At 39.4% G+C, this 24,557-nt stretch overlaps 1 protein-coding gene and 2 long non-coding RNA genes across 3 annotated transcripts; all 3 read left to right on the forward strand.

Annotated features, from left to right (window-relative positions):
- The first annotated feature begins 10,066 nt into the window (after nt 1–10,066).
- On the forward strand, nt 10,067–11,720 carry LOC118210258 (olfactory receptor 11A1-like). The gene is made up of 2 exons (XM_035386284.1): nt 10,067–10,086; nt 10,524–11,720. Exon 2 carries the CDS (start codon nt 10,530–10,532, stop codon nt 11,538–11,540), a length of 1,011 nt encoding a protein of 336 aa, XP_035242175.1. The 5' UTR covers nt 10,067–10,086; nt 10,524–10,529; the 3' UTR covers nt 11,541–11,720.
- A 3,122-nt stretch (nt 11,721–14,842) lies between these two features.
- LOC118209214 lies at nt 14,843–16,791 on the forward strand. The gene is made up of 3 exons (XR_004761683.1): nt 14,843–14,920; nt 15,112–15,177; nt 16,452–16,791. It is a non-coding gene; the product is annotated as an uncharacterized LOC118209214 (long non-coding RNA).
- Nucleotides 16,792–19,565: 2,774 nt separating this feature from the next.
- Nucleotides 19,566–21,312, forward strand: LOC118209215. The gene is made up of 3 exons (XR_004761684.1): nt 19,566–19,643; nt 19,835–19,900; nt 21,172–21,312. It is a non-coding gene; the product is annotated as an uncharacterized LOC118209215 (long non-coding RNA).
- Nucleotides 21,313–24,557: the final 3,245 nt, after the last annotated feature.

Below are 24,557 nucleotides of genomic sequence, written 5' to 3' on the forward strand. Positions count from 1 at the left end.
GGAAATTGATAAATCCAGCAATCGTGAAAAACCGGAAATGTAATGTTTTTCAAACGGTTAATAACTCATGGATAATTTGGGACCCCAAGGCAAAACCAAGGGGTTTATTGGGTGGGCACTTGAACATATGGAGTATCACATCTAAAAGTGATCAAATCCAACATCTTTTAATTGAGTCTAATTTAGATTTTCTCTGCTTATCTGAAACATGGCTTCACGAACATGCACCATCAGCAGCCTTAGTAGTACTTGGGTATGTTAATTTTAGAAGGGATAGGGTGGGTTTAAAGGGAGGTGGGGTCATGATTTATGTCAAAGATAACATTCATTGCGAAGAAATCCGTTGGTCAAATTATGAGTTGGAATGTATTGGTCTAAATGTAACCCTATCGCCACAAACTTTATCCTTATTGTCATTTATAGACCACCCTGATCAAATATTGATTTTTATGAGAAACGTAATAACATGCTGAAAGAATGTAATTTTAAGTAAGAGGTGATCATTATGGGTGACTTAAATATCAACTGGGAGGATAAATTATCTAGGAAAAACCTCAAGCACCTTACTGATGGACTGGACCTATCGCAATTGATTCAAGGGCCTACAAGAATAACAAATTCCACCAGCACTCAGATTGACTTAATTTTTAGCAACAGACCCGAGAGAATTTTAACCCTAAGATGGGTCTAAGCAAGAAGTGGGTGAGCCTAGGCCCAGCCAGGCCCACCCATAGCCACACCCCTGCTTCACAGCTAGAGGGCTGATCTAGGATCAGTTCTGTGTTCTAGCTAATAATGGATGAGGATAGGATGTGGACATCGGAAACCTGATCCTCAATCAGCACTCTTACTCTGACACACTGTTTGAATATGAACACCTTGAATGAAAACCTAACAAGATTCCAGATAAGGAGTCCTCTTAATCCACTGTCAACATGTATGGAAACTGCAGTGATGCCAAGAAATCCTTGGTCATTGTCAGACTGAGGATGTCTTGTACATAAAGAACTGGACTATATGGGTGCCATTCATATGTACAGACAGGTGATAAATTAAAGTAAATACCTAAGTACGTCAGTGGAGAAACATAACCAATGGAGATGCTTCCATACAGATGTACTGCATGATACAATTAAGCAATTAACATCCTATCATGCTCTGTGGTATGCATAAAAATTCTGAGTAGGTGCAGCTGACCTTGATTTTGCATCAAGATGTGAAGAGGAAAAGATCTAAGTGACTTTGAAAGAGGATTCATTATTGGGGCACGGATGGCAGGAGCTTCAGTCCCAAAGACTGCTCAACTGGCTAGTGTTTCAATAGGAACAATGACTAAAGTGACATTTGCTTTTAGATCTATGATAGAGACATCAGTAAATAGGGTCGGAAATTGTGGTCAAAAGTGCACATTCGCAGACGGTAAAGCACGTGCATTAGATCAATATGTAAGGAAAAACAGAAGAGTGACTCTTCCTTGGGCGACTGAGAATGTCAATGCATGACGTGATCACTCTGTGTCAGCTAGAACAGTCCATCAGCAACCACATACAGAGGGATATTATAGTAGAGCTGCAGAGCATAAACGCTCTCATTACAAAGACAAATGTACATCTGAGAGTTCAGTGGTACAAAAACCATAGGCACTGGTCTACAGAGATGTGGAAAAAAGTGATATGGTCAGATGAGTCATACTTCACTATATTATCGACAAGTGGGCGAGTCCGAGCGTGGCGTACACCAAGAGAATGGTACAGGCCTGAATGCCTGCCCCCCATACAGTGAGTTTATCAAGGCTTTTCGATTGGAATGCAGCATCCATTTCGGGCTAGGCTATGGCAAGGAATGGTCAGTGCCATACCTTGCCATATCCAAACAAGGTCTCTGGCTATCGAAATCAATGTTAATACATTTCCTCTGAATACTTTTGAAGAATTGTATTATTCCTCATATTATGCTAATTAGTTTTCAGTTAGCCTATTCACATATTCATTATCATAGCCAAGGAATATATATGCTTTATTTACAAACCATTGTTGTGTCTATGTTATTTCTCTAAATCAGGCTCTATAGACATACACAATACCGATTGTTAAACTCAACTGTTCTGAATAATCCTGAGAGAAGAAAGGAGGTTGATGTGGGGAAGTTCTGCGGTTTGGCCATGCTGGACTTGCAAAAAAGCATTTGATACAGTTGACTATGGGATTTTAATTGATGAATTCCACGCAAGTGGTTTTAGTAGATGACTTATAAGATGGTTTTATTCATATTTGTCAGATTAGAAAGGTAATGGATGTTTTTGGGACACCAAGACCCATAGGGTGCGGGGTACCACAGGGAAGTGTCTTGGGTCCACTCTTCTTTTTATTTTACATTAATTACTTAAAGGCAGCCTCTTCTTGTCACCTTTTCACACGTCCTAAAGACTCAGACCTCCTTGATAAAACAGCTGTTGAAAAAGTGCTAAGCGTAGAAATACAAAATCTGGGTGGATCGCTTTCCGATAATCAACTCTGCAGAAATTATATTATTTGGTTCCAAAATTAAGCTTGGGAAATCACCAGGATTCAATGTCAAAGCTGGGAACTCCCAGATTATTGCTGAACCACCTGTTAATTATCAGGGATGTGTCTGAGATAATTGTCTATCTGGGGAAAGTATGGCTTTAAAAGCCATTACAAAAATAAATCATAAGACTAAATTTCTTGCTCCAAAAGATTTATTTTTTGGAAAATGCAACACAACAAATGTTAGCAGAGGCTTTGATACAAAGCCACTTTGATTATGCTGCTTATCTGTGGTATGATGGTCCACCTCAGCGACCCAAACATAAATTACAATCAGCACAAAATAAATAAATGTTTCCACTCAAGCCTTGCTTGACAGGTGATGTACAGATTTAATATTTTTAATTTGGGTTTAGCGCCACAAAAACCTTTTCTTACGCACTCTGCAGCTGTTCTAAACAGTTTTCAAAACAAGACCACTCTTAATGAGAGATGGGAATATGTTGGATAGCTCACAGGTGTTGATTGGTCTGAGCTGTAACGTCACACGCTGGTTTGTATTTTTACATGGTTGTGTCATTATAAAAGACTCAAAGGGAAAAATATCTCTTTCAGTCACCAAGATGTGGTGTATAACCACAGAACTGCGAGCACTCAAATCTTTTCTCTGAAGGCAAATCAAAAGAATCAGGTATTTACCTAAAAATCTGTCGACTAGTAGAATATTTATTATCTATATTTTCCTAAACCTTTCTCAGTCATGTTTATCAGTGATACCGTAACAATCTTGTTCCTTTGTTCATTCTATAAAGGATTTTTTAAAATCAAGAACATCAATTATGATTTACCATTGTAAATAAGAAATTATTTTAATTATTAAAATTACATTAATTATTTTTCTGTTACAGTTGAATTGAAGTATCACCATAAGTGTGATCGCTGATTTCTTGATGAGTACATTTGAATGAAGCAAAGTACTGTATGCTCTTTATTCCACTTTAATTTGTTCATTTAATCAATGATGCATTTTGCAGTGTAAAGAGAACCTGTTAAGTTCAATCATGCCCTTCCTAAATAATTTGCAAAGGATGTTCTCACTAAAAAACAAAATGAATTATAGGCTTTAGGATAGCACTGATATAGGGTGGATAGCACTGTCGCCTCACAGCAAGAAGGTTGTGGGTTCAAATCTCGGATTAAGGCCTTTCTGTGGGGGGTTTGCATGTTCTCCCTGTGTCCGCGAATGGTGTGTGTGCACCTGTGATAGATTGGCGGCTTGTTCAGGGTGTATTCCTGCCTCTCGCTGGGATAGGCTCCAGCACCCCCCGCGACCCTGCTCAGGATAAGTGGGTATAGATAATGGATGGATGGATGGAAGGATGACCTTGGTGGGGGTGGAGGAAGGTCCTTGGTTCGAATCCCAGCCGGGGTCCCCCTGTATGAAGCCCGCATGCTTTCCCCGCACCCATGTTGGCCTTCTCAGGGTACCCCAGCTTCCTCCCCCAGCCCAAACAACATGCAGCTTAGGTGAATTAGAGAGTCTAAATTGACCCTAGTTGTGTGTGTGTGTGTGTGTGTGTGTTTGTGTGTGTGTCTGTGTGTGTTTGTGAGTGAAGTGTGTGTGTGTGTGTGTGTGCGCTCTGAGATGACCTAGTGAACTGTCCAGGGTGTGTTCAACGCATGCTGGAATAGGCTCCAGCACCCCGTGACCCTGACCAGGAATAAGCAGGTATGACGGATGGACGGATGGATGGTATACAGTGCTGGTGCCCTCAAAACTGTAGGCTAGTCATGAGCCTAGATGGGCTGACTGATCTATTCTCATCTTTACATAATGCAATACGATTATATATATAATTACATTTTATCACTTTAAGTCAGAATTGGTTAAAAAAAATGAAAAAAAATGAAAAGTATAAAATTTGCATGGCCTCCTTAGCCAAATTTAACAGGATGACATGCTAATTTCATTCTCATCAGTACAATGTCAAGCTTGTTTCCAAATTATGTTCGCTTGTAAACTGCATATAAATTAAAAAGCTCTTCAGTGTAAGGGCTTCTTCAACACCATATGTTGATTTAATTCAGAATCAGTAGGATGTAAGTCCTCAATTTTAAACAAATCCTCACATTCTTCTCCACCTCAATTACTCTACATCCAGGTGACCATGGAAAATGTATCAGCTGTGACATCCTTCATTTTGACAGCATACACTGAACTGGAAGATCACAGATATTTATACTTCATATGTTTCCTTCTTTTGTACATTGTGATATTATTGGACAATTTAATTCTTATTGTAGTCATATGCACTGAGAAAAGTCTGCATGAACCTATGTACTTGTTTATATGTAGCTTATCAGTTAATGGAGTGTGTGGTAGTACAGTTTTATTTCCATCTGTGCTTAGTCATTTGCTATCTGATAATTACGAAATATCGCTGCCCTTTTGTCTACTACAGATATACTGCATAATCTCATATGTTATAGTTGAATTTACTATTTTAGCAGTGATGAGCTATGACCGGTATGTTGCTATCTGTCACCCATTACACTATCACCTCCTCATGTCCCCTAGAAAGGTATCTGCAGCCATTGTATTATCCTGGGTTGTTCCCTGTGTTTACTATGCATTTTTTTTCATATTATCAATTGCCCAACTGTCATTCTGTGAAAGACATATAGAAAAAATGTATTGCATGTATTTTGAATTAGTTAAACTGTCTTGCTTAGACACAACAATTTTGCGAATTTTAGGACCAGCATCATTGATTGTTTGTCCTAGTTCTCAGATCGTCATGATATTATTTTCCTATTCACGTATACTCAGAGTCTGCTTGTCTGCTTCTAAAGAATCTCAAGCCAAAGCTCTTCAAACATGCACCCCACACTTACTGTCTGTGATTAATTTTTCTGTGGGATGCTTATTTGAGGTCATCCAGAGTCGTTTCAACATGAGTCATGTACCTCAAAAAGCTCGCATATTCCTATCCCTGCACATGGCCATAGTTCCCCCATTGTTTAATCCTCTCATTTATGGAATTAGCATTCAGGCCATTAAAGTTCAGATTTTCAAATTGCTGAGTAGCAAAAGAAGTGAAGCTAACGGCGAACGGAAACAACGAGCGACCGCAGGCAGCTGTGCTGCGGTGTGCCACGCCAGCGAGGTGCCTGGATGACAGTCTGCTACCGACGACCGCCGCCAAGACGCCAAAAAACGAGCACCATCCAGTTACAGCAAGTAACAGTGATTACAGAACCTCCTCAAGACCAGTGCATAATGACGATACTCTGAACTTTGTTTCAAATGTCTGTAATCCAACCAACATTAAAACGCGTGTGGCTGAAAGAAACGCCAACAAATCAACCAGGAAATTGATAAATCCAGCAATCGTGAAAAACCGGAAATGTAATGTTTTTCAAACGGTTAATAACTCATGGATAATTTGGGACCCCAAGGCAAAACCAAGGGGTTTATTGGGTGGGCACTTGAACATATGGAGTATCACATCTAAAAGTGATCAAATCCAACATCTTTTAATTGAGTCTAATTTAGATTTTCTCTGCTTATCTGAAACATGGCTTCACGAACATGCACCATCAGCAGCCTTAGTAGTACTTGGGTATGTTAATTTTAGAAGGGATAGGGTGGGTTTAAAGGGAGGTGGGGTCATGATTTATGTCAAAGATAACATTCATTGCGAAGAAATCCGTTGGTCAAATTATGAGTTGGAATGTATTGGTCTAAATGTAACCCTATCGCCACAAATGTCCTTTATCCTTATTGTCATTTATAGACCACCCTGATCAAATATTGATTTTTATGAGAAACGTAATAACATGCTGAAAGAATGTAATTTTAAGTAAGAGGTGATCATTATGGGTGACTTAAATATCAACTGGGAGGATAAATTATCTAGGAAAAACCTCAAGCACCTTACTGATGGTCTGGACCTATCGCAATTGATTCAAGGGCCTACAAGAATAACAAATTCCACCAGCACTCAGATTGACTTAATTTTTAGCAACAGACCCGAGAGAATTTTAACCCTAAGATGGGTCTAAGCAAGAAGTGGGTGAGCCTAGGCCCAGCCAGGCCCACCCATAGCCACACCCCTGCTTCACAGCTAGAGGGCTGATCTAGGATCAGTTCTGTGTTCTAGCTAATAATGGATGAGGATAGGATGTGGACATCGGAAACCTGATCCTCAATCAGCACTCTTACTCTGACACACTGTTTGAATATGAACACCTTGACTGAAAACCTAACAAGATTCCAGATAAGGAGTCCTCTTAATCCACTGTCAACATGTATGGAAACTGCAGTGATGCCAAGAAATCCTTGGTCATTGTCAGACTGAGGATGTCTTGTACATAAAGAACTGGACTATATGGGTGCCATTCATATGTACAGACAGGTGATACATTAAAGTAAATACCTAAGTACGTCAGTGGAGAAACATAACCAATGGAGATGCTTCCATACAGATGTACTGCATGATACAATTAAGCAATTAACATCCTATCATGCTCTGTGGTATGCATAAAAATTCTGAGTAGGTGCAGCTGACCTTGATTTTGCATCAAGATGTGAAGAGGAAAAGATCTAAGTGACTTTGAAAGAGGATTCATTATTGGGGCACGGATGGCAGGAGCTTCAGTCCCAAAGACTGCTCAACTGGCTAGTGTTTCAATAGGAACAATGACTAAAGTGACATGTGCTTTCAGATCTATGATAGAGACATCAGTAAATAGGGTCGGAAATTGTGGTCAAAAGCGCACATTCGCAGACGGTAAAGCACGTGCATTAGATCAATATGTAAGGAAAAACAGAAGAGTGACTCTTCCTTGGGCGACTGAGAATGTCAATGCATGACGTGATCACTCTGTGTCAGCTAGAACAGTCCATCAACAACCACATACAGAGGGATATTATAGTAGAGCTGCAGAGCATAAACGCTCTCATTACAAAGACAAATGTACATCTGAGAGTTCAGTGGTGCAAAAACCATAGGCACTGGTCTACAGAGATGTGGAAAAAAGTGATATGGTCAGATGAGTCATACTTCACTATATTATCGACAAGTGGGTGAGTCCGAGTGTGGCGTACACCAAGAGAATGGTACAGGCCTGAATGCCTGCCCCCCATACAGTGAGTTTATCAAGGCTTTTAGATTGGAATGCAGCATCCATTTCGGGCTAGGCTATGGCAAGGAATGGTCAGTGCCATACCTTGCCATATCCAAACAAGGTCTCTGGCTATCGAAATCAATGTTAATACATTTCCTCTGAATACTTTTGAAGAATTGTATTATTCCTCATATTATGCTAATTAGTTTTCAGTTAGCCTATTCACATATTCATTATCATAGCCAATGAATATATATGCTTTATTTACAAACCATTGTTGTGTCTATGTTATTTCTCTAAATCAGGCTCTATAGACATACACAATACCGATTGTTAAACTCAACTGTTCTGAATAATCCTGAGAGAAGAAAAGAGGTTGATGTGGGGAAGTTCTGCGGTTTGGCCATGCTGGACTTGCAAAAAAGCATTTGATACAGTTGACTATGGGATTTTAATTGATGAATTCCACGCAAGTGGTTTTAGTAGATGACTTATAAGATGGTTTTATTCATATTTGTCAGATTAGAAAGGTAATGGATGTTTTTGGGACACCAAGACCCATAGGGTGCGGGGTACCACAGGGAAGTGTCTTGGGTCCACTCTTCTTTTTATTTTACATTAATTACTTAAAGGCAGCCTCTTCTTGTCACCTTTTCACACGTCCTAAAGACTCGGGCGTCCTTGATAAAACAGCTGTTGAAAAAGTGCTAAGCGTAGAAATACAAAATCTGGGTGGATCGCTTTCCGATAATCAACTCTGCAGAAATTATTTTATTTGGTTCCAAAATTAAGCTTGGGAAATCACCAGGATTCAATGTCAAAGCTGGGAACTCCCAGATTATTGCTGAACCACCTGTTAATTATCAGGGATGTGTCTGAGACAATTGTCTATCTGGGGAAAGTATGGCTTTAAAAGCCATTACAAAAATAAATCATAAGACTAAATTTCTTGCTCCAAAAGATTTATTTTTTGGAAAATGCAACACAAAAAATGTTAGCAGAGGCTTTGATACAAAGCCACTTTGATTATGCTGCTTATCTGTGGTATGATGGTCCACCTCAGCGACCCAAACATAAATTACAATCAGCACAAAATAAACATATGTTTCCACTCTAGCCTTGCTTGACAGGTGATGTACAGATTTAATATTTTTAATTTGGGTTTAGCGCCACAAAAACCTTTTCTTACGCACTCTGCAGCTGTTCTAAGCAGTTTTCAAAACAAGACCACTCTTAATGAGAGATGGGAATATGTTGGATACCTCACAGGTGTTGATTGGTCTGAGCTGTAACGTCACACGCTGGTTTGTATTTTTACATGGTTGTGTCATTATAAAAGACTCAAAGGGAAAAATATCTCTTTCAGTCACCAAGATGTGGTGTATAACCACAGAACTGCGAGCACTCAAATCTTTTCTCTGAAGGCAAATCAAAAGAATCAGGTATTTACCTAAAAATCTGTCAGACTAGTAGAATATTTATTATCTATATTTTCCTAAACCTTTCTCAGTCATGTTTATCAGTGATATCGTAAAAATCTTGTTCCTTTGTTCATTCTATAAAGGATTTTTTAAAATCAAGAACATCAATTATGATTTACCATTGTAAATAAGAAATTATTTTAATTATTAAAATTACATTAATTATTTTTCTGTTACAGTTGAATTGAAGTATCACCATAAGTGTGATCGCTGATTTCTTGATGAGTACATTTGAATGAAGCAAAGTACTGTATGCTCTTTTTTCCACTTTAATTTGTTCATTTAATCAATGATGCATTTTGCAGTGTAAAGAGAACCTGTTAAGTTCAATCATGCCCTTCCTAAATAATTTGCAAAGGATGTTCTCACTAAAAAACAAAATGAATTATAGGCTTTAGGATAGCACTGATATAGGGTGGGTAGCACTGTCACCTCACAGCAAGAAGGTTGTGGGTTCAAATCTCGGCTTAAGGCCTTTCTGTGGGGGGTTTGCATGTTCTCCCAGTGTCCGTGAATGGTGTGTGTGCACCTGTGATAGATTGGCGGCTTGTTCAGGGTGTATTCCTGCCTCTCGCTGGGATAGGCTCCAGCACCCCCCGCGACCCTGCTCAGGATAAGTGGGTATAGATAATGGATGGATGGATGGAAGGATGACCTTGGTGGGGGTGGAGGAAGGTCCTTGGTTCGAATCCCAGCCGGGGCCCCCCTGTATGAAGCCCGCATGCTTTCCCCGCACCCATGTTGGCCTTCTCAGGGTACCCCAGCTTCCTCCCCCAGCCCAAACAACATGCAGCTTAGGTGAATTAGAGAGTCTAAATTGACCCTAGTTGTGTGTGTGTGTGTTTGTGAGTGAAGTGTGTGTGTGTGTGTGTGTGCGCTCTGAGATGACCTGGTGAACTGTCCAGGGTGTGTTCAACGCATGCTGGAATAGGCTCCAGCACCCCGTGACCCTGACCAGGAATAAGCAGGTATGACGGATGGACGGATGGATGGTGTACAGTGCTGGTGCCCTCAAAACTGTAGGCTAGTCATGAGCCTAGATGGGCTGACTGATCTATTCTCATCTTTACATAATGCAATACGATTATATATATATATAATTACATATTATAATTTTAAGTCAGAATTGGTTAAAAAAAGAAGAAATAATTAAAAAGTAAAAAATTTGCATGGCCTCCTTAGCCAAATTTAACAGGATGACATGCTAATTTCATTCTCATCAGTACAATGTCAAGCTTGTTTCCAAATTATGTTCTCTTGTAAACTGCATATAAATTAAAAAGCTCTTCAATGTAGGGGCTTCTTCAACACCATATGTTGATTGAATTCAGAACCAGTAGGATGTAAGTCCTCAATTTTAAACAAATCCTCACATTCTTCTCCACCTCAATTACTCTACATCCAGGTGACCATGGAAAATGTATCAGCTGTGACATCCTTCATTTTGACAGCATACACTGAACTGGAAGATCACAGATATTTATACTTCATATGTTTCCTTCTTTTGTATATTGTGATATTATTGGTCAATTTAGTTCTTATTGTAGTCATATGCACTGAGAAAAGTCTTCATGAACCTATGCATTTGTTTATATGTAGCTTATCAGTTAATGGAGTGTGTGGTAGTACAGTTATATATCCATCTGTGCTTAGTCATTTGCTATCTCAAAATTATGAAATATCTCTGCCCTTCTGTCTACTACAGATATACTGTATAATCTCATATGCTTTAGCTGAATTTACTATTTTAGCAGTGATGAGCTATGACCGTTATGCTGCTATCTGTCACCCATTACACTATCACCTCCTCATGTCACCTAGAAAGGTTTCTGCAGCCATTGTATTATCCTGGGTTGTTCCTTGTGTTTACTATGCATTTTATTTCATATTATCAACTGCCCAACTGTCATTCTGTGAAAGGCATATAGAAAAAATGTATTGTATGTATTTTGAATTAGTTAAACTGTCTTGCTTTGATACAACAATTTTGCGATTTTTAGGACCAGCATTAATGATTGTTTGTCCTAGTCCTCAGATCGTCATGATATTATTTTCCTATGTACGTATACTCAGAGTCTGCCTGTCTGCTTCTAAGCAATCTCAAGCCAAAGCTCTTCAAACATGCACCCCACACTTACTGTCTGTGATTAATTTTTCTGTGGGATGCTTATTTGAGGTCATCCAGAGTCGTTTCAACATGAGTCACATACCTCATCACGCTCGCATATTCCTATCCCTGCACATGGCCATAGTTACCCCATTGTTTAATCGTCTCATTTATGGAATTAGCATTCAGGCCATTAAAGTTCAGATTTTCAAATTGCTGAGTAGCAAAAGACGTGAAGCTGACGGCGAACGGAAACAACGAGCGACCGCAGGCAGCTGTGCTGCGGTGTGCCACGCCAGCGAGGTGCCTGGATGACAGTCTGCTACCGACGACCGCCGCCAAGACGCCAAAAAACGACCACCATCCAGTTACAGCAAGTAACAGTGATTACAGAACCTCCTCAAGACCAGTGCATAATGACGATACTCTGAACTTTGTTTCAAATGTCTGTAATCCAACCAACATTAAAACGCGTGTGGCTGAAAGAAACGCCAACAAATCAACCAGGAAATTGATAAATCCAGCAATCGTGAAAAACCGGAAATGTAATGTTTTTCAAACGGTTAATAACTCATGGATAATTTGGGACCCCAAGGCAAAACCAAGGGGTTTATTGGGTGGGCACTTGAACATATGGAGTATCACATCTAAAAGTGATCAAATCCAACATCTTTTAATTGAGTCTAATTTAGATTTTCTCTGCTTATCTGAAACATGGCTTCACGAACATGCACCATCAGCAGCCTTAGTAGTACTTGGGTATGTTAATTTTAGAAGGGATAGGGTGGGTTTAAAGGGAGGTGGGGTCATGATTTATGTCAAAGATAACATTCATTGCGAAGAAATCCGTTGGTCAAATTATGAGTTGGAATGTATTGGTCTAAATGTAACCCTATCGCCACAAACTTTATCCTTATTGTCATTTATAGACCACCCTGATCAAATATTGATTTTTATGAGAAACGTAATAACATGCTGAAAGAATGTAATTTTAAGTAAGAGGTGATCATTATGGGTGACTTAAATATCAACTGGGAGGATAAATTATCTAGGAAAAACCTCAAGCACCTTACTGATGGTCTGGACCTATCGCAATTGATTCAAGGGCCTACAAGAATAACAAATTCCACCAGCACTCAGATTGACTTAATTTTTAGCAACAGACCAGAGAGAATTTTAACACTAAGATGGGTCTAAGCAAGAAGTGGGTGAGCCTAGGCCCAGCCAGGCCCACCCATAGCCACACCCCTGCTTCACAGCTAGAGGGCTGATCTAGGATCAGTTCTGTGTTCTAGCTAATAATGGATGAGGATAGGATGTGGACATCGGAAACCTGATCCTCAATCAGCACTCTTACTCTGACACACTGTTTGAATATGAACACCTTGAATGAAATCCTAACAAGATTCCAGATAAGGAGTCCTCTTAATCCACTGTCAACATGTATGGAAACTGCAGTGATGCCAAGAAATCCTTGGTCATTGTCAGACTGAGGATGTCTTGTACATAAAGAACTGGACTATATGGGTGCCATTCATATGTACAGACAGGTGATAAATTAAAGTAAATACCTAAGTACGTCAGTGGAGAAACATAACCAATGGAGATGCTTCCATACAGATGTACTGCATGATACAATTAAGCAATTAACATCCTATCATGCTCTGTGGTATGCATAAAAATTCTGAGTAGGTGCAGCTGACCTTGATTTTGCATCAAGATGTGAAGAGGAAAAGATCTAAGTGACTTTGAAAGAGGATTCATTATTGGGGCACGGATGGCAGGAGCTTCAGTCCCAAAGACTGCTCAACTGGCTAGTGTTTCAATAGGAACAATGACTAAAGTGACATGTGCTTTCAGATCTATGATAGAGACATCAGTAAATAGGGTCGGAAATTGTGGTCAAAAGCGCACATTAGCAGACGGTAAAGCACGTGCATTAGATCAATATGTAAGGAAAAACAGAAGAGTGACTCTTCCTTGGGCGACTGAGAATGTCATTGCATGACGTGATCACTCTGTGTCAGCTAGAACAGTCCATCAACAACCACATACAGAGGGATATTATAGTAGAGCTGCAGAGCATAAACGCTCTCATTACAAAGACAAATGTACATCTGAGAGTTCAGTGGTACAAAAACCATAGGCACTGGTCTACAGAGATGTGGAAAAAAGTGATATGGTCAGATGAGTCATACTTCACTATATTATCGACAAGTGGGTGAGTCCGAGTGTGGCGTACACCAAGAGAATGGTACAGGCCTGAATGCCTGCCCCCCATACAGTGAGTTTATCAAGGCTTTTCGATTGGAATGCAGCATCCATTTCGGGCTAGGCTATGGCAAGGAATGGTCAGTGCCATACCTTGCCATATCCAAACAAGGTCTCTGGCTATCGAAATCAATGTTAATACATTTCCTCTGAATACTTTTGAAGAATTGTATTATTCCTCATATTATGCTAATTCGTTTTCAGTTAGCCTATTCACATATTCATTATCATAGCCAATGAATATATATGCTTTATTTACAAACCATTGTTGTGTCTATGTTATTTCTCTAAATCAGGCTCTATAGACATACACAATACCGATTGTTAAACTCAACTGTTCTGAATAATCCTGAGAGAAGAAAAGAGGTTGATGTGGGGAAGTTCTGCAGTTTGGCCATGCTGGACTTGCAAAAAAGCATTTGATACAGTTGACTATGGGATTTTAATTGATGAATTCCACGCAAGTGGTTTTAGTAGATGACTTATAAGATGGTTTTATTCATATTTGTCAGATTAGAAAGGTAATGGATGTTTTTGGGACACCAAGACCCATAGGGTGCGGGGTACCACAGGGAAGTGTCTTGGGTCCACTCTTCTTTTTATTTTACATTAATTACTTAAAGGCAGCCTCTTCTTGTCACCTTTTCACACGTCCTAAAGACTCGGGCGTCCTTGATAAAACAGCTGTTGAAAAAGTGCTAAGCGTAGAAATACAAAATCTGGGTGGATCGCTTTCCGATAATCAACTCTGCAGAAATTATTTTATTTGGTTCCAAAATTAAGCTTGGGAAATCACCAGGATTCAATGTCAAAGCTGGGAACTCCCAGATTATTGCTGAACCACCTGTTAATTATCAGGGATGTGTCTGAGATAATTGTCTATCTGGGGAAAGTATGGCTTTAAAAGCCATTACAAAAATAAATCATAAGACTAAGTTTCTTGCTCCAAAACATTTATTTTTTGGAAAATGCAACACAACAAATGTTAGCAGAGGCTTTGATACAAAGCCACTTTGATTATGCTGCTTATCTGTGGTATGATGGTCCACCTCAGCGACCCAAACATAAATTACAATCAGCACAAAATAAACAGATGTTTCCACTCAAGCCTTGCTTGACAGGTGATGTACAGATTTAATATTTTTAATTTGGGTTTAGCGCCACAAAAACCTTTTCTTACGCACTCTGCAGCTGTTCTAAGCAGTTTTCAAAACAAGACCACTCTTAATGAGAGATGGGAATATGTTGGATACCTCACAGGTGTTGATTGGTCTGAGCTGTAACGTCACACGCTGGTGTGTATTTTTACATGGTTGTGTCATTATAAAAGAGTCAACAGGAGAAATATCTCTTTCAGTCACCAAGATGTGGTGTATGATCACAGAACTTTTCTCTGAAGGCAAATATTCTTTCAAAAGAATCAGGTATTTACCAAAAAATCTTTCAGACTAGTAGAATATTTATTATCTATATTATTCTAAACCTTTCTCAGTCATGTTTATCAGTGATATTGTATCAATCTTGTTAATTTGTTCATTCTATAAAGGATGTTTTAAAACAAGAACATCAATTATGATCAACTAACGGTAAATAAGAGATTATTTTTCTGTTACAGTTGAACTGAAGTATCGCCATAAGTGTGGTCACCGATTTCTTGATGAGTACATTTTAATGAAATAAGGTACTGTATGATCTTTTTTTCACTTTAATTTGTTCATTTAATCAATGATGCATTTTACAGTGTAAAGAGAACACATTAAGATCATTCATGCCTTAATCAGTTCTGTCTCCTAAATAATTTGCAATGGATAAAAAAATAAATTAAGTAGAGGCTTCAGAAACGGACATAAACACTAAAAAATACTGAGGACATGACCTTGGTGGGCCAGCACGATGGTGCAGTGGGTAGCACTGTTGCCTCACAGCAAGAAGGTTGTGGGTTCAAATCTCGGCTTGAGGCCTTTCTGTGTGGAGTTTGCATGTTCTCCCTGTGTCCGTGAATGGTGTGTGTGCACCTGTGATAGATTGGTGGCCTGTTCAGCGTGTATTCCTGCCTCTGGCTGGAATAGGCTCCAGCACCCCCCGCGACCCTGCTCAGGATAAGCGGGTATAGATAAAGGATGGATGGATGGATTAACTTGGTGGGGGTGGAGGAAGGTCCTTGGTTCGAATCCCAGCCGGGGCCCCCTGTATGAAGCCTGCATGCTTTCCCCGCACGCATGCTGGCCTTCTCTGGGTACCCCAGCTTCCTCCCCCAGCCCAAACAACATGCAGCTTAGGTGAATTAGAGAGTCTAAATTGACCCTAGTTGTGTGTGTGTGTTTGTGAGTGAAGTGTGTGTGTGTGCTCTGAGATGACCTGGTGAACTCTCCAGGGTGTATTCAATGCATGTTGGAATAGGCTTCAGCACCCCCTGTGACCCTGACAAGGAATAAGCAGGTATAGATGATGGATGAATGGACGGATGGATGGTGTACAGTGCTGGTGCCCTCAAAACTGTAGGTTAGTCATGAGCCTAGATGGGCTGACTGATTTATTCTCATCTTTACATAATGCAACACGATTATATATATAATTACATTTTATCATTTTAAGTCAGAATTGGTTAAAAAAAAAAAAAACAATTGTACTATATGTTACTTAAAATGCAAGTGTTCACTTGAACATTTTCAGTGCAGCAACCACAAAATAGAACTCACCAAGCTGATTTTGTGAAGTTAAAAGTATAAAATTTGCACGGCCTCCTTAGCCAAATTCAACAGGATGACATGCTAATTTCATTCTTATCAGTACAATGTCAAGATTGTTTCCAAATTATGTTCTCTTGTAAACTGCATATAAATTAAGAAGCTCTTCAGTGTAAGGGCTTCTTCAACACCATATGTTGATTGAATTCAGAATCAGTAAGATATAAGTCCTCAATTTTAAACAAATCCTCACTTACTCTACATCCAGGTGACCATGGAAAATGTATCAGCTGTGACATCCTTCATTTTGACAGCATACACTGAACTGGAAGATCACAGATATTTATACTTCATATGTTTCCTTCTTTTGTACATTGTGATATTATTGGTCAATTTAGTTCTTATTGTAGTCATATGCACTGAGAAAAGTCTTCATGAACCTATGCATTTGTTTATATGTAGCTTATCAGTTAATGGAGTGTGTGGTAGTACAGTTTTATTTCCATCTATGCTTAGTCATTTGCTATCCCATCATTATGAAATATCTCTGCCCTTCTGTCTACTACAGATATACTGTATGATCACATGTGCTTTAGTTGAATTTACTATTTTAGCAGTGATGAGCTATGACCGATATGTTGCTATCTGTCACCCATTACACTATCACCTCCTCATGTCCCCTAGAAAGGTTTCTGCAGCCATTGTATTATCCTGGGTTGTTCCTTGTGTTTACTGTGCATTTTATTTATTATCAACTGCCCAACTGTCATTCTGTGAAAGGCATATAGAAAAAATGTATTGTATGTATTTTGAATTAGTTAAACTGTCTTGCTTTGATACAACAATTTTGCGATTTTTAGGACCAGCATTAATGATTGTTTGTCCTAGTTCTCAGATCGTCATGATATTATTTTCCTATGTACGTATACTCAGAGTCTGCCTGTCTGCTTCTAAGCAATCTCAAGCCAAAGCTGTTCAAACATGCACCCCACACTTACTGTCTGTGATTAATTTTTCTGTGGGATGCTTATTTGAGGTCATCCAGAGTCGTTTCAACATGAGTCACATACCTCATCACGCTCGCATATTCCTATCCCTGCACATGGCCATAGTTACCCCATTGTTTAATCCTTTCATTTATGGAATTAGCATTCAGGCCATTAAAGTTCAGATTTTCAAATTGCTGAGTAGCAAAAGAAGTGAAGCTGATGGCGAACGGAAACAACGAGCGACCGCAGGCAGCTGTGCTGCAGTGTGCCATGCCAGCGAGGTGCCTGGATGACAGTCTGCTACCGACGACCGCCGCCAAGACGCCAAAAAACGACCACCATCCAGTTACAGCAAGTAACAGTGATTACAGAACTTCCTCAAGACCAGTGCATAATGACGATACTCTGAACTTTGTTTCAAATGTCTGTAATCCAACCAACATTAAAACGCGTGTGGCTGAAAGAAACGCCAACAAATCAACCAGGAAATTGATAAATCCAGCAATCGTGAAAAACCGGAAATTGAATATTTTTCAAACGGTTAATAACTCATGGATAATTTGGGACCCCAAGGCAAAACCAAGGGGTTTATTGGGTGGGCACTTGAACATATGGAGTATCACATCTAAAAGTGATCAAATCCAACATCTTTTAATTGAATCTAATTTAGATTTTCTCTGCTTATCTGAAACATGGCTTCACGAACATGCACCATCAGCAGCCTTAGTAGTACTTGGGTATGTTAATTTTAGAAGGGATAGGGTGGGTTTAAAGGGAGGTGGGGTCATGATTTATGTCAAAGATAACATTCATTGCGAAGAAATCCGTTGGTCAAATTATGAGTTGGAATGTATTGGTCTAAATGTAACCCTATCGCCACAAACTTAATTCTTATTGTCATTTATAGATCACCCTGATCAAATATTGATTTTTATGAGAAACGTAATAACATGCTGAAAGAATGTAATTTTAAGTAAGAGGTGATCATTATGGGTGACTTAAATATCAACTGGGAGGATAAATTATCTAGGAAAAACCTCAAGCACCCTACTGATGGTCTGGACCTATCGCAATTGATTCAAGGGCCTACAAGAATAACAAATTCCACCAGCACTCAGATTGACTTAGTTTTTAGCAACAGACCCGAGAGAATTTTAACCCTAAGACGGGTCTAAGCAAGAAGTGGGTGAGCCTAGGCCCAGCCAGGCCCACCCATAGCCACACCCCTGCTTCACAGCTAGAGGGCTGATCTAGGATCAGTTCTGTGTTCTAGCTAATAATGGATGAGGATAGGATGTGGACATCGGAAACCTGATCCTCAATCAGCACTCTTACTCTGACACACTGTTTGAATATGAACACCTTGAATGAATACCTAACAAGATTCCAGATAAGGAGTCCTCTTAATCCACTGTCAACATGTATGGAAACTGCAGTGATGCCAAGAAATCCTTGGTCATTGTCAGACTGAGGATGTCTTGCACATTAAGAACTGGACCATATGGGTGCCATTCATATGTACAGACAGGTGATACATTAAAGTAAATACCTAAGTACGTCAGTGGAGAAACATAACCAATGGAGATGCTTCCATACAGATGTACTGCATGATACAATTAAGCAATTAACATCCTATCATGCTCTGTGGTATGCATAAAAATGCTGAGTAGGTGCAGCTGACCTTGATTTTGCATCAAGATGTGAAGAGGAAAAGATCTAAATGACTTTGAAAGAGGATTCATTATTGGGGCACGGATGGCAGGAGCTTCAGTCCCAAAGACCAAGATAATCAACTCTGCAGAAATTATATTATTTGGTTCCAAAATTAAGCTTGGGAAATCACCAGGATTCAATGTCAAAGCTGGGAACTCCCAGATTATTGCTGAACCACCTGTTAATTATCAGGGATGTGTCTGAGACAATTGTCTATCTGGGGAAAGTATGGCTTTAAAAGCCATTACAAAAATAAATCATAAGAATAAATTTCTTGCTCCAAAAGATTTATTTTTTGGAAAATGCAACACGACAAATGTTAGCAGAGGCTTTGATACAAAGCCACTTTGATTATGCTGCTTATCTGTGGTATGATGGTCCACCTCAGCGACCAAAACATAAATTACAATCAGCACAAAATAAACAGATGTTTCCACTCAAGCCTTGCTTGACAGGTGATGTACAGATTTAATATTTTTAATTTGGGTTTAGCGCCACAAAAACCTTTTCTTACGCACTCTGCAGCTGTTCTAAGCAGTTTTCAAAACAAGACCACTCTTAATGAGAGATGGGAATATGTTGGATACCTCACAGGTGTTGATTGGTCTGAGCTGTAACGTCACACGGTGGTGTGTATTTTTACATGGTTGTGTCATTATAAAAGAGTCAACAGGAGAAATATCTCTTTCAGTCACCAAGATGTGGTGTATGATCACAGAACTTTTCTCTGAAGGCAAATATTCTTTCAAAAGAATCAGGTATTTACCAAAAAATCTTTCAGACTAGTAGAATATTTATTATCTATATTATTCTAAACCTTTCTCAGTCATGTTTATCAGTGATATTGTATCAATCTTGTTAATTTGTTCATTCTATAAAGGATGTTTTAAAACAAGAACATCAATTATGATCAACTAACGGTAAATAAGAGATTATTTTTCTGTTACAGTTGAACTGAAGTATCGCCATAAGTGTGGTCACCGATTTCTTGATGAGTACATTTTAATGAAATAAGGTACTGTATGATCTTTTTTCACTTTAATTTGTTCATTTAATCAATGATGCATTTTACAGTGTAAAGAGAACACATTAAGATCATTCATGCCTTAATCAGTTCTGTCTCCTAAATAATTTGCAAAGGATAAAAAATAAATTAAGTAGAGGCTTCAGAAACGGACATAAACAATAAAAAATACTGAGGACATGACCTTGGTGGGCCAGCTTGATGGTGCAGTGGGTAGCACTGTCGCCTCACAGCAAGAAGGTTGTGGGTTCAAATCTCGGCTTGAGGCCTTTCTGTGTGGAGTTTGCATGTTCTCCTTGTGTCCGTGAATGGTGTATGTGCACCTGTGATAGATTGGTGGCCTGTTCAGTGTGTATTCCTGCCTCTGGCTGGAATAGGCTCCAGCACCCCCCATGACCCTGCTCAGGATAAGCGGGTATAGATAAAGGATGGATGGATGGATGAACTTGGTGGGGGTGGAGGAAGGTCCTTGGTTCGAATCCCAGCCGGGGCCCCCCTGTATGAAGCCTGTATGCTTTCCCCGTACCCATGTTGGCCTTCTCTGGGTACCCCAGCTTCCTCCCCCAGCCCAAATAACATGCAGCTTAGGTGAATTAGAGAGTCTAAATTGACCCTAGTTGTATGTGTGTGTTTGTGAGTGAAGTGTGTGTGTGTGCTCTGAGATGACCTGGTGAACTCTCCAGGGTGTATTCAATGCATGCTGGAATAGGCTCCAGCACCCCCTGTGACCCTGACAAGGAATAAGCAGGTATAGATGATGGATGAATGGATGGATGGAAGGTGTACAGTGCTGGTGCCCTCAAAACTGTAGGCTAGTCATGAGCCTAGATGGGCTGACTGATTTATTCTCATCTTTACATAATGCAACACGATTATATATATAATTACATTTTATCATTTTAAGTCAGAATTGGTTAAAAAAAACAAACAATTGTACTATATGTTACTTAAAATGCAAGTGTTCACTTGAACATTTTCAGTGCAGCAACCACAAAATAGAACTCACCAAGCTGATTTTGTGAAGTTAAAAGTATAAAATTTGCACGGCCTCCTTAGCCAAATTCAACAGGATGACATGCTAATTTCATTCTTATCAGTACAATGTCAAGATTGTTTCCAAATTATGTTCTCTTGTAAACTGCATATAAATTAAGAAGCTCTTCAGTGTAAGGGCTTCTTCAACACCATATGTTGATTGAATTCAGAATCAGTAAGATATAAGTCCTCAATTTTAAACAAATCCTCACTTACTCTACATTCAGGTGACCATGGAAAATGTATCAGCTGTGACATCCTTCATTTTGACAGCATACACTGAACTGGAAGATCACAGATATTTATACTTCATATGTTTCCTTCTTTTGTACATTGTGATATTATTGGTCAATTTAGTTCTTATTGTAGTCATATGTACTGAGAAAAGTCTTCATGAACCTATGCATTTGTTTATATGTAGCTTATCAGTTAATGGAGTGTGTGGTAGTACAATTATATATCCATCTGTGCTTAGCCATTTGCTATCTCAAAATTATGAAATATCTCTGCCCTTCTGTCTACTACAGATATACTGTATAATCTCATATGCTTTAGTTGAATTTACTATTTTAGCAGTGATGAGCTATGACCGTTATGCTGCTATCTGTCACCCATTACACTATCACCTCCTCATGTCACCTAGAAAGGTTTCTGCAGCCATTGTATTATCCTGGGTTGTTCCTTGTGTTTACTATGCATTTTATTTCATATTATCAACTGCCCAACTGTCATTCTGTGAAAGGCATATAGAAAAAATGTATTGTATGTATTTTGAATTAGTTAAACTGTCTTGCTTTGATACAACAATTTTGCGATTTTTAGGACCAGCATTAATGATTGTTTGTCCTAGTCCTCAGATCGTCATGATATTATTTTCCTATGTACGTATACTCAGAGTCTGCCTGTCTGCTTCTAAGCAATCTCAAGCCAAAGCTCTTCAAACATGCACCCCACACTTACTGTCTGTGATTAATTTTTCTGTGGGATGCTTATTTGAGGTCATCCAGAGTCGTTTCAACATGAGTCACATACCTCATCACGCTCGCATATTCCTATCCCTGCACATGGCCATAGTTACCCCATTGTTTAATCCTCTCATTTATGGAATTAGCATTCAGGCCATTAAAGTTCAGATTTTCAAATTGCTGAGTAGCAAAAGAAGTGAAGCTGACGGCGAACGGAAACAACGAGCGACCGCAGGCAGCTGTGCTGCGGTGTGCCACGCCAGCGAGGTGCCTGGATGACAGTCTGCTACCGACGACCGCCGCCAAGACGCCAAAAAAACGACCACCATCCAGTTACAGCAAGTAACAGTGATTACAGAACCTCCTCAAGACCAGTGCATAATGACGATACTCTGAACTTTGTTTCAAATGTCTGTAATCCAACCAACATTAAAACGCGTGTGGCTGAAAGAAACGCCAACAAATCAACCAGGAAATTGATAAATCCAGCAATCGTGAAAAACCGGAAATGGAAATGATTTTCAAACGGTTAATAACTCATGGATAATTTGGGACCCGAAGGCAAAACCAAGGGGTTTATTGGGTGGGCACTTGAACATATGGAGTATCACATCTAAAAGTGATCAAATCCAACATCTTTTAATTGAGTCTAATTTAGATTTTCTCTGCTTATCTGAAACATGGCTTCACGAACATGCACCATCAGCAGCCTTAGTAGTACTTGGGTATGTTAATTTTAGAAGGGATAGGGTGGGTTTAAAGGGAGGTGGGGTCATGATTTATGTCAAAGATAACATTCATTGCGAAGAAATCCGTTGGTCAAATTATGAGTTGGAATGTATTGGTCTAAATGTAACCCTATCGCCACAAATGTCCTTTATCCTTATTGTCATATATAGACCACCCTGATCAAATATTGATTTTTATGAGAAACGTAATAACATGCTGAAAGAATGTAATTTTAAGTAAGAGGTGATCATTATGGGTGACTTAAATATCAACTGGGAGGATAAATTATCTAGGAAAAACCTCAAGCACCTTACTGATGGTCTGGACCTATCGCAATTGATTCAAGGGCCTACAAGAATAACAAATTCCACCAGCACTCAGATTGACTTAATTTTTAGCAACAGACCCGAGAGAATTTTAACCCTAAGATGGATCTAAGCAAGAAGTGGGTGAGCCTAGGCCCAGCCAGGCCCACCCATAGCCACACCCCTGCTTCACAGCTAGAGGGCTGATCTAGGATCAGTTCTGTGTTCTAGCTAATAATGGATGAGGATAGGATGTGGACATCGGAAACCTGATCCTCAATCAGCACTCTTACTCTGACACACTGTTTGAATATGAACACCTTGAATGAATACCTAACAAGATTCCAGATAAGGAGTCCTCTTAATCCACTGTCAACATGTATGGAAACTGCAGTGATGCCAAGAAATCCTTGGTCATTGTCAGACTGAGGATGTCTTGCACATAAAGAACTGGACTATATGGGTGCCATTCATATGTACAGACAGGTGATAAATTAAAGTAAATACCTAAGTACGTCAGTGGAGAAACATAACCAATGGAGATGCTTCCATACAGATGTACTGCATGATACAATTAAGCAATTAACATCCTATCATGCTCTGTGGTATGCATAAAAATTCTGAGTCGGTGCAGCTGACCTTGATTTTGCATCAAGATGTGAAGAGGAAAAGATCTAAGTGACTTTGAAAGAGGATTCATTATTGGGGCACGGATGGCAGGAGCTTCAGTCCCAAAGACTGCTCAACTGGCTAGTGTTTCAATAGGAACAATGACTAAAGTGACATGTGCTTTCAGATCTATGATAGAGACATCAGTAAATAGGGTCGGAAATTGTGGTCAAAAGCGCACATTAGCAGACGGTAAAGCACGTGCATTAGATCAATATGTAAGGAAAAACAGAAGAGTGACTCTTCCTTGGGCGACTGAGAATGTCAATGCATGACGTGATCACTCTGTGTCAGCTAGAACAGTCCATCAACAACCACATACAGAGGGATATTATAGTAGAGCTGCAGAGCATAAACGCTCTCATTACAAAGACAAATGTACATCTGAGAGTTCAGTGGTACAAAAACCATAGGCACTGGTCTACAGAGATGTGGAAAAAAGTGATATGGTCAGATGAGTCATACTTCACTATATTATCGACAAGTGGGCGAGTCCGAGCGTGGCGTACACCAAGAGAATGGTACAGGCCTGAATGCCTGCCCCCCATACAGTGAGTTTATCAAGGCTTTTCGATTGGAATGCAGCATCCATTTCGGGCTAGGCTATGGCAAGGAACGGTCAGTGCCATACCTTGCCATATCCAAACAAGGTCTCTGGCTATCGAAATCAATGTTAATACATTTCCTCTGAATACTTTTGAAGAATTGTATTATTCCTCATATTATGCTAATTAGTTTTCAGTTAGCCTATTCACATATTCATTATCATAGCCAATGAATATATATGCTTTATTCACAAAACATTGTTGTGTCTATGTTATTTCTCTAAATCAGGCTCTATGGATATACACAATACCGATTGTTAAACTCAACTGTTCTGAATAATCCTGAGAGAAGAGGTTGATGTGGGGAAGTTCTGCGGTTTGGCCATGCTGGACTTGCAAA

This window comes from Anguilla anguilla, chromosome 12, assembly GCF_013347855.1.
Source record: "Anguilla anguilla isolate fAngAng1 chromosome 12, fAngAng1.pri, whole genome shotgun sequence".
Lineage (NCBI taxonomy): Eukaryota > Metazoa > Chordata > Actinopteri > Anguilliformes > Anguillidae > Anguilla > Anguilla anguilla.